The 10,326-nt window shown below is 44.5% G+C and overlaps 1 protein-coding gene across 15 annotated transcripts in view; it reads left to right on the top strand.

The window, feature by feature from the left end:
- Positions 1-640: 640 nt before the first annotated feature.
- The window catches only part of LOC118102448 (collagen alpha-1(XXV) chain), a 146,415-nt gene continuing 136,729 nt past the window's right edge, over positions 641-10,326 (top strand). For 5 of the 15 annotated variants that reach the window (XM_035148641.2, XM_035148634.2, XM_035148639.2 and 2 more), the window contains exons 1-2: positions 644-1,274; positions 1,440-1,509. In XM_035148641.2, the coding sequence (XP_035004532.1) occupies positions 981-1,274; positions 1,440-1,509 (364 nt within the window). In that variant the 5' untranslated portion in view covers positions 644-980. Of the gene's footprint in view, positions 1,275-1,439; positions 1,510-10,326 lie in introns of all 15 variants that reach the window. The other 10 variants (XM_035148644.2, XM_035148645.2, XM_035148633.2 and 7 more) reach the window with 5 other exon arrangements.

Below are 10,326 nucleotides of genomic sequence, written 5' to 3'. Positions count from 1 at the left end.
TCACAGTAAATCCACAAAATAGATAATAACCAACATCTCATCAGAATTCAAGACATCAAACAGTCCACACGAGAGACAGACGCCACAGGAGCACCTTTTGTCTGAGCTGCTGCGGGGCTCCTTCATGGATCTCTCCTCTCCACACGAGCTCCAGTGCACACAGTCAATCAATACGATGCGCTCTTTTCTCATATCTGGACTGTTTGGTGCGTGCCTTTGTCCAACCAACCCTGAAATGTTTTCATGCGTTTTTACGCAGCGCAAAAGGGCAAAATCAGTGTGTTTACGTTGCAAAGCGGCAGTTGTAGTGACTCTAGTTCTAAAAATGAAAGCAAAATGAATACACACAGAACATGAACCTATTCATGCTTTAGTATCTTAAGCGTGTTTGTTGTTTTATGATGCTCTTACTTTGAGCCATAAATGCGAATAAACATGCGAATATAGGCTAAATGGGTCTAATACGCAGTTTTTTCATAAATCTCACATGGGAACAATATCATAAGTGCACTTCACGTTAACTGAGAGCGCGTCAATAAATGATGATAATCAGTCAGGATGGATTGGAGGCGTGTTGTTGGCGTAATGAGGGGGAGCACGCCTGCACAGTGGTAACGCTGCCTCCACCACATGTGCGCTGCCTTGTGTTTCCCCAGGCTTTGACTTTATTGTGCATGAGGGCATTTTCCTGCGCGCGAGACTACTGTGCAAGGTTCTGTGCAACAAGTTTGCAGGAGCCCCAGCGCGCCGCCGTGCACACAGGTTCACTTTGCTTTGGCTGGAGCAGAGAGGAGAGGGTCTCCGCTCGTCTGTCTGTCGCTGTCACCACTAAGTCCCTGTACGTGAGCGCAGCGTCGCAGCCAAGCGCGCGCGCACACACACACACTTACACTTACACACGCACACGCACAGGAGAGTGTGCCACAAAATTCGTGACTCCGCGCCAGATGCAGTTTGCTCCCCACAGCGTGTGTTGCTGAATGGAGATCGCGAAGGCAAGAGGAGCATCAAAGTGCGTGGAGAAAATGGAGAAAGTGGCGCCTGAGAAGCGAGGGCATCGCCGCACAACACTGCTGAACATAATCTCGTCTTTATGTTCAGTGGCGTCCGTCGCCTTCTGCGTCCTTCTGAGCATTAACGCAGCGGACATTCAGAACCGGGTTGTGGATTTGGAGAGTGTGAATGGCGGGCAGACCTTGATCCGCGCCCCCGGTTCCTCCATGGATGACTTGAGCTCACTGGTTCAACAGAGAGTTGATGAGCTGCTCTCGCAGGTAAGTCTGGCTCTTGCACTTGCTCTCCATGAGTTAACTGTCTTCAGCTGCTTAATTGGCCGCGGCGCACTGACCCTGTTCAGGCAACACTTCCTCCAAACGCTTGAAATTTACGCAAATAATCTTGTGCACGTGAATTAAATCTGCTTTCTTTTAATATTCCAGCGCTCCTATGAAAATTTTGTCAAGATTCGGACTGCCAGACAAACCTCACCTGAATGCAACTGCCCTCCAGGTAAAGGAAACTACTTTCCCCAGTGCATTTTCTCTCTGTCTCTCTGTCTCTCTCTGTGTGTGTGTGTGTGTGTGTGTGTGTGTGTGTGAGAGATTTGAGAGTGGATTTGAAGCCTGTTTAAATTGATGTAAGAATGAACAGCTCCTTAATTTCTTCCATTCAAACCGATGACACCCACCAGTCTGGATATGTGTTGATAGTCTGGTGGAGCTGTGACTGTGAGGGATGCGGACAGCTGAATGGTCATTACGCATAACAGAGAGAAAGCTATTTAACTGTGGTCTATACATAGAGGTGCTGAGAGGTTTGACTTTTGATCTTGCCCGTCCACTAAAGCCACATGAAATTCTCTTTTCTCCCCAGTAGATGGAAACATTTATTCCTCCAGTGTGGGTCAGCACCCTGATCATGTTGGGACAAGGTTGGATTATTCAGAGCATCAGTGAGGGAGATGTTGTTAAAGAGGATGCTGCAGAATTTGAACAGTGATATCAAATAGTTTCCTATAAAAGTCATGGTTTTCACTGTTGTGCATCATCGTTATTGGGGTGAAATCACAAAAATGGAGAATTGACAAGGGATTGACAGCTCCAGGTTGATGGCAGTGAAGATTAAAATGGAAAGAATTCCACCTCTCTGGCATCTTAAACAAATAATTCATACAGAGTTTTCTGTTTTCTGCAATCTGAGTCCATTAAGACTCCTTTCCTCTTGTTGTAGATTTATCAGGGCTGTTCCTCATAAAATTCAGAGGAATAGAATTTTGTCACTGTTGAGTGAAAACCAGGTATTTCCTTTTTTCCCCCAGATAAAATTAAGGATTAAGTGCACTTTTAATGAGTTGAGGAAATTCTCCCGCTATATCGGATAGATAAATTATTTAAAAACCCATTGGATTGTGAGAACTTTTTATTGTTACTAAGCTGTACACATGGCTGGTTTTCTTGGCTCGCAAAGTTTACAAAATGAGTGTTTCCATGTGGATTTCTTCAAGATGCCACCAGACACCATTATTTCATTCATTCGCTCTTAGCCTTTTATACATTTTTAGGTTGAAAAATCAGTGATCACTGACAATTGGTTTCCACAAATGGCAAAGGTCTGTCAAACATGATCCTTTTTAAAATGAGATAAAACTAGCATGTCACCCAGTAGATCGCCTAACTCCGCAAAGGCACAACAGTCCCCTTAAAATTCAACCAAGTTGCACCAAATAGATATCAGATTTTTACATTTTTCCATCTAAATCCATGACTTGGATAACTGTGAAAATGACAAAAAACGCTGAAGTCTATACTCTCATTGCTTAGTGTGTCCATTAGCAATATCTACATCCATGTGCTCAATTAGCCACACGTGAAGCTCATGCTCGTTTTTGCTGTCGGAACTGCAAGGTTATTTCCTACATGCTGCAAGAAACTGCTGTGTTTTCACAACTTTTAAAAGCTTGATGAGGAGGTATGTTTCTGTTCAGCTTTGGTCACCTTTAGTTGGGAATGTGAACATATTGTCGGTAACATAGATACATAGTGAGAGAGAGACAAAGAGGAGCATTGTGGGTGGATCTTCTTAGATGGACAACCCAAGTGTCGGCAAGCATCTGCACTGCAGGGCCAAAGTGTCCTTGAGCAAGACGCTGAATCCCAACTGAAGCCAGAGAGTCAAACCATAAATAAAGCCATTAAAAAAATCCCTCTTGTGGAAACATGCAGCAACACATTCAAACGAGTATCATGTCTCATGAAAGAAGAACCAAGAGCAGGGAAAGTGATAATCGTAAATAAATGGCACTAATTCTTCACTTTTCACAAGTGGTTTATCTTTGGCGAATGACTCATCACGCTGAGTGAAAACGCCTGAATTAATGAGCCCCAAGTATTTACAAGTATTAACCGTAATGAGATGCTCTCAATCCCTATCATGTGTCATGCGCTATTTTTTTCTTCTTCTTTCTCTCCCACCACATTTCTGTAGAGGGCAGAAATAAAACAATGAAAACATTTCACATGAAATGAAGCACGACAACGCTAAAACCAAGGCGGTACTGATCTTGATCTTGGAAAACTGGTGGATGCCAGTTGCCAGTTTGCCCCATACTTTGTAAATGCTCTGCTCTGGGCTTTTTTCAGGCCAAATATCTTTATGAATGCTGAATGGGTTCACTCAATATTTATCCTCTCTTCTGTCGAGGAAGACTGCATGTGGCTCAGATGTGGTTTTTCTTTTTTCTTTGAGGGGAGGACAGTAATGTGCTTTTCGCAGTCTTCACTTTATTGCTGTCAAAGAAGATGGAGTGGTTGCATAGACAAAGCAATGGTCCATAGCTTGGGGATATTTTATAGGTTGTCTCTGAATCGGAGGAAGTTTTTCTTGTGCCATCTTTATCTGAGAATGTCTGTCGCTAACTTAGATTTAATGCTCATGTATAAATTAGTGAAAGAGGGGGAGGTTTTTGCTGATGTCTGTAGCCCCGTCATTTTAGGACTTGGTTATTAGCTTCTGCGTGACTGAAATCATTTCGACACTTAGACGGGTTCTCAACCTGAAATGTCTTTTCAGCCACGCAAGTGATGTAGCTGTAGGGACGCGAATGTCAATAGTTTATCACTTTGGTCCAGGCTGAAATAATGACTTCTCATCTCGGGCCGTCAGCTGGTAGAAATTTTTTATTTATGACTAAATGCATATAAAGACATTCCCACCAGCCTCTGCTGTACTTTGTGTTTATTGTAATGTGAGCATGTTAACTATGCTTGTGTTAACCTCAAAGTGCTGTTGTGCTTAATGTTAGTTCACCCTCACAGAGCTGTGTGTGTGTGTTTTTCCTTCTGAAATTATAACAGGGACCCCATGTTCAGATTAAACCCATGTCAGAATTTATGGGCCGCACATTGGGTTTGAAAAACAGTTTTCACACCATACAGTTGGTGTAAAATGTCTCTGGTGTAGGGGCAAAGAAAATAAATCTCAAACCAACCCGGTGTGAAAATGTCTATCGTCACACCCGCTCTTTGTGCCGCTCTGCGAAGCGAGTCCCCTTCTAATAATTGTCAGTGTTGGCAGGCTGCTTTTCTTTTTCCATTTTTTTTTTGTTTGTTTACCTTCTCCTCCCCTGGGATCTGAATTCCATGCAGGGCCTGTTGTTTAATGGGACTGTAATAAAATGTGCATTCTGCAAGCTCTGGTGCTTTGTGCTTTCCCTGTTTACTCACCCATACACCTCAAACCCCCTCCTCCCCCATACATCCCCCCTTTTCCCACTCTGCAGCATTTCTTGAAGTTTACGCTTCAAAAGGCCTGGCTGCTGAACAGCAGCTGAAGGTGCACTGCAGGAGAAACGACAACGTACAACTTGTTAATGTGCTGGACTTTTTTTTTTAACCAGGCAATAGTGGTTGTGAAGGGCGAGGGGAAGCAGGATGGTATGGACCAGGTTTCAAAATAAAATCGATAGTATATCCACATTCGATTCACTTCACAAGAGGGGAAACCACACACGCCGCAACTCTATCAACCCAATCACCTCTTTTCAACTCCTTTAGCCAACCCGCGCCCCCCCGCCCTTTCCCCCGCCTAACACTGTGTAATCCCAGCAGCCTGATACAGTTACAGTTGTGCCAATCCCCTCAAATATCAACTTGGTGGGCAACGGGTAATTAATCACCGACAGCTTTTTAAATTAAGCCCTCTGTGTGGTTTGGTGCTGGGAGGTGCCCTAATGGTCGTGTAATTACTGAGTGCGATGTAAAGCTAAACAGGCTTCCAGGTAGCCGCTGCTCCCAGCTGCTTCTGGTTAGGGGGGGAAGCTGTCGCTGTGAGCAAACGAGGCCGGAGGCTAACGGTGGAGCCTCGTTGGTGAATGGGCAATCATGATTTTGATTGCCTCTTAATTGCTTTAAGGGGAATCTACATGCAAACCGTGGGCATAATGTACTCCATTCAGTCAATAACATCTTGCAGGCATAACAAGCTTAATTCATTCAGCTCAGGTTTTACGTCAGTCCCAATAAATTAACATGACGTGGTTTATTGTGACGAAAAGTCAGAAGTGAGGCATTTCCTCTAATTTCCAATTCTCAAACACAGTTTATTTTAAACGGCAGGATGCTGGAAATAGCACTGATGGTCTCTCTGTACCTTTGACTCAGCATTTTTCTTTCTTTTCTATCGGAGATGATAAGGCATGCGAGCTGAAAGCACTAGAAGTGAGTGGAGGGTTTGAAAGGGTGGCACACTTTTCTCCTTTTTTACAATACACTAACCCGAGGGAACGCTCTGAATTGAGAGGAGATGACATGGTTTTTATACGAGCAATGTCACAACAGTGCTCCGCAGGAGATTGAAGGTACCTTAGGCTGGGAGAGCATTTCAAAGGAGGGGAGCTGAATTGAAATGCTCGCGCCTCATGGTCCGTCTCGTGTGTCCTTGACCGTTTCCTGACGCCCATCCTCAATCGTAATTTTTTTGTGTGGGATAAAGTAGGAAGCTTGGCTGGGATTTCCATCACCACAGTGCAACCCACATTTGAATGAAAAGATTGTCTCCAGTTTAGCATTTGCCCCAGAAATGGGCCGCGTTTGTGAGAAAATTAATGTTTTCCCTTTAGGATTCATTGCAGATTTTTACATCTTCAAAGCCCAAAGTTGGACAGTGACAAAACTGTTGAATGTGGCTCACAATTCTTCCAGTGTGTTTTTTTTTCTTTCTTTTTGGGGCCATCAGCCTAGGGCTTCAATAAGCTCCTAGAGAATGTCACCCAAGTTGTTTTGAGGACAGTTGAATGCTGAATGTGCTGCATTTAAACTTTTCCTGGTCCCTTAACTCAAGCATGACGCTCGAAGGAAGGTCTGAGCCAGTTATATTTGCAGTGTATTCAGTGTGGTGTTTGCTCATGTAGATGCTCTCTCTTTATCCTGCGTGGAAGCAAATTTGTTGTTTAAATATTGAACAAAAGAATTGGGGAGCATCGCATTGGCAGGGCTGGCGACGATCAACGGGCCCTTTTCTGGTGTTGATCCGACATGACCCCATCCTCCATCGCCCTGCATCATCCAGTAGAGGAGGGAAATCAGTGTCGTTCCCCCAAATTCATGCCGCTCCTCCATGGCCACAGCAGCTTGACTCCTCTGCCTCTCTGTCAGAGCTGGGTGGCAACTCCTCCACAAAAGGCCGCTCTCACACTGTCGCATCTGCACGGTGCCCTCTGACACCCCACTGAACTTTTCAGTCATCCTCCCTCTGAAGTCTACTGAAGTCTCCTTTGTGATGGCTCGAGTTCACCTCCCATCACGCGCCCACATGTCTCCCTCGTCCCTGAGCCACAAGTATTCAAAGAACGTTTAATGGCCAAGGAGGAACCTCCAGTGTGGCCCTTCTGGAACAGCTGGTCTACTGTTCAATATGGTGATTTCTCTGCGACCCTTTAAGGCTTATTTATGCTCAACGTTAGATACGGAAACGGACAAAGCCCTCTGTCCGTACTCTGCGTTAATTTCGTCCATATTTGTGCGCACCTTCTGAAAGTTTATGGATACATAGGAAATGGAGTAGTATCACAGGTAATCATGGGGGGGCAGTGTAGCCAATTGTTTGAGCGAGACACATAGACATTTCATCAATGGCGACATCATCTATATGATTTTACTTTGCCCTGGCAATAGGACAAACAGATGCTTTTGCCTCGTTATCACAACCTCCTCCACGATGCCATTTTTATTTTTGTGAGAGGCTCTTGACTCTGCGCTGCCCCCTAGTGGATGTACTCCTTAACAACCATGCCAATGCAAAGGATGATGGAAGTTTGTGGGCAGTGATGATTACATCGTTTGACGTATCTCTTCATACGTAATGGAAGTATGAATGAGCCTTAAGGCCGCAATGATGTTTGAGGAGTTTTCTGTTTACTCGAACTCTAATGATCTAATCTCATTTTAACACTATTTTTTTTACCAGCTTGTCTCATTTATGGTTTCCTGGCGAAACATCTGATATATAGTCCATATTTCCTCTTTATGAATCATTATTGGCGTGATGCATAAATCCATACTCTGTAAAACGCAATTAAGCACCCGACGCCTGTTTCCTTGCAGCAACCCTTATATCATGTGCTTTGACTGAAATTGAAGGAATGATTTTCCAGCGTCTGTCATCGGTTTCGAATCACAAGTAATGCACGGCGATGCCAGTGTTCGCCCGTGTCATGGAAATTCTAGGGCTCCAGAAAAGAAAAACGAGGAACCCCCGAGGCACTCCCTACACACTCCGCCGCTGCCCCCCACCCCTTCCCACCGCCTGTGGCTTTATGCCCCAGGCTTCTCAGCCCTCGCAGGCAGGGACGGATGGGGGGGTGAGGGCCACAGATGCTGCTGGTCTGCACTCCATCAGTCTAATAAGAACAGGCACTACAAATAAAACAGGCTGGTGTGCAGGAAAAAAGAAGCAGTGGGACGTGGCTCAGCAGGAAGCTATAATTTCACCAACGTGTGCCTGACATGCAAACTATGGTTAATATGGTTTTGCCACCATTCATGGGTAAAAAGATACATTTTAGAAAAACGATGCATGACTGGCATTTGCAGAGTCTGTTTATTTTCTTGAGGCCACAGACTTGGAGCAGCATTTGCTCGAGAGCTTTTCCTGATATCTTCAGCTCCTGAGTCCAAAAACAACGCACCTTGACACAGTCATTTGTCAGTTCGGTGCTAAACCTGTAAGGGACTGTACAGAAATGACTGGTGTGTGGAGGTGGGGTGAACTTTATGTTTCAAAAAATACCAGACAACCATCTACAACAATGGCGTTTTAACAATGTGCGTCATCAGAGGTAAAAAAAATTGGCACTTAACCTCTTCACAGCAAACATCCCTCCTTCACACTGTTTTTGAACTTTGAGCTATTATTTACATGAAGTGACATTGTCTATGTCCTGGAAGTCAACTCAAACTCGGTACCAGCTCTGGCTTCTGTTGATTCATAGACTTTGTTGGAGATAATTAATTAATTAATTAATTAATTGGACTAATACAGGAATGTTGGTGTCCATGTAAACATAGTCATTGTCTTTTGCTGAATTGGACATTATATACAAATGTCAATCCCAACCTCCTGTTGCGTCCCCTTCACAACATTCACTTTTGCAAAAATGTTCATTAGAGCGAACATTTTCTGCGAGTCCTCTTTTCAATTTCCAAAACCTCCACTTCTCGACAAAAACAAGCGAGCAATCCAAAGACAGCGGGGATTCTAGCGATTTTACTCAAAGTGGAAAAAGTGATGGAGGCAAGCAGAGTTTGCCCAGCAGCTGGCCAGATGATGTATGCTCCCAGACTCCCCGGGGGCGCCACCAAGAGGTTAGACTCAAAGCAAACCAAAACGGTCTCTAAACAGTTGGATCAGACTGTTTCCTGTCCTCTGAGCCACACATCACTGAGAAGTCCAGTATTTTTTTTTTTTCAGTTAAGGGCTTGCTCTTATTTTTCCCCTCCAGTCCTGTTCTATGTTCAGTGTGAGACGTCTTGCTTGAGATCTCCCCCCCCCCCCTCCCCTCCACACACGCTCCTCTCCACCACTCACCAGGGGACTTTCACTTCACTCGCTGGCTCTTCTTTCTCGAAGCCGTATGTGCTAAATGTGACATGAAATTTGAGTCATGCCTGAAGATCTGAGAGGCTAATAAACCGAGCAAACATTTGAGCCCGTGTGCACTCACAAACATGCTGTCGCACACTCACGGACACAACTGGATCAGGAAATGCACGCGCTCGCAGACGATCCCACTGGCGCATGTGTGGAGACCCCGCAACAACATGCAGCTGTGCATGCGTGACGCCCTGTGGTACCTCACTGTAGCTTTTGTAACTCAGTCCACCAGCGGCAAAGATTTTTGAAGTTACTGTGGTTGGGTTAATTTTATTTTCTAAAGTAAAAGCGGGAGAAAGCATAAAATAAATGGATGGAAGCCGCTCATTGTTAATTTCCTCAACAAGCCATGATGTTAAAAATGTTGAGGAACTCTGGTTTCTAATTAAACCATAGGCACCACTATTATTCCTTTTTATTTTTATGTATAGGATTCCCCCTGTCGCATGTGATTATCCTGAATATGCAATGAAATAATTGGGCTCAAACACAAACAGTACAGTCAGGAAGGTGCCAAATTTAACAAACGTCTGATGACCCCACTGTACATGCGACCACTGCGTCGGTGTCAGGAATGATGGATTGATACGCAGACGGTTCCGCTCATGGTCTGGACGTACAGCACAGTCAGTGTTGCTTTTCAGGGGCCCCTCCCCTTGTATCTGATGAAGAGGAGGGTAGAAACAGCTGTGTAAGCCACAGTTAAGGCCTGGAAACCGAGTGGTGAGACAGACAAGCCTATGCACTTTAATTTAACTGGCTGGTTATATGATATGGACCAAGCAGGCGAGACGGCTGGTTAGATTGTAATTTCTGACAGCTTGATAAACAGCGCTGATGCAGCCTGAAAATAGGTTTGTCTGATGTCTTGTCTTAGTTTGGGACACTGTGGTGTAATGATTTGAACTGTGCTCGTCTGCGGAGATCACTGATGCCCTTTATAGTGGAGCAGTTTTCAATTGTTCTTAATTCTGCGAGTAGAAATTAGATTGTGGTGATGTAAGATTAGATGTGCGGTGGTAAGGTCAAAGGGAAAGCACGGGAAACAAATTAATGAAATGATTGTCTGGGGGGCTAAAACTATTCCCTTGATATCAGGGTTTAGGATCAGTAACCGTACACAGCCGGTCTGTCAAGCTTTGGATTTCTTTGACATTTTGTATTTCAAGACATAGATAA

Source organism: Hippoglossus stenolepis, chromosome 23 (genome assembly GCF_022539355.2).
Source record: "Hippoglossus stenolepis isolate QCI-W04-F060 chromosome 23, HSTE1.2, whole genome shotgun sequence".
Lineage (NCBI taxonomy): Eukaryota > Metazoa > Chordata > Actinopteri > Pleuronectiformes > Pleuronectidae > Hippoglossus > Hippoglossus stenolepis.
This window is presented reverse-complemented; position numbering and strand designations above follow the sequence as displayed.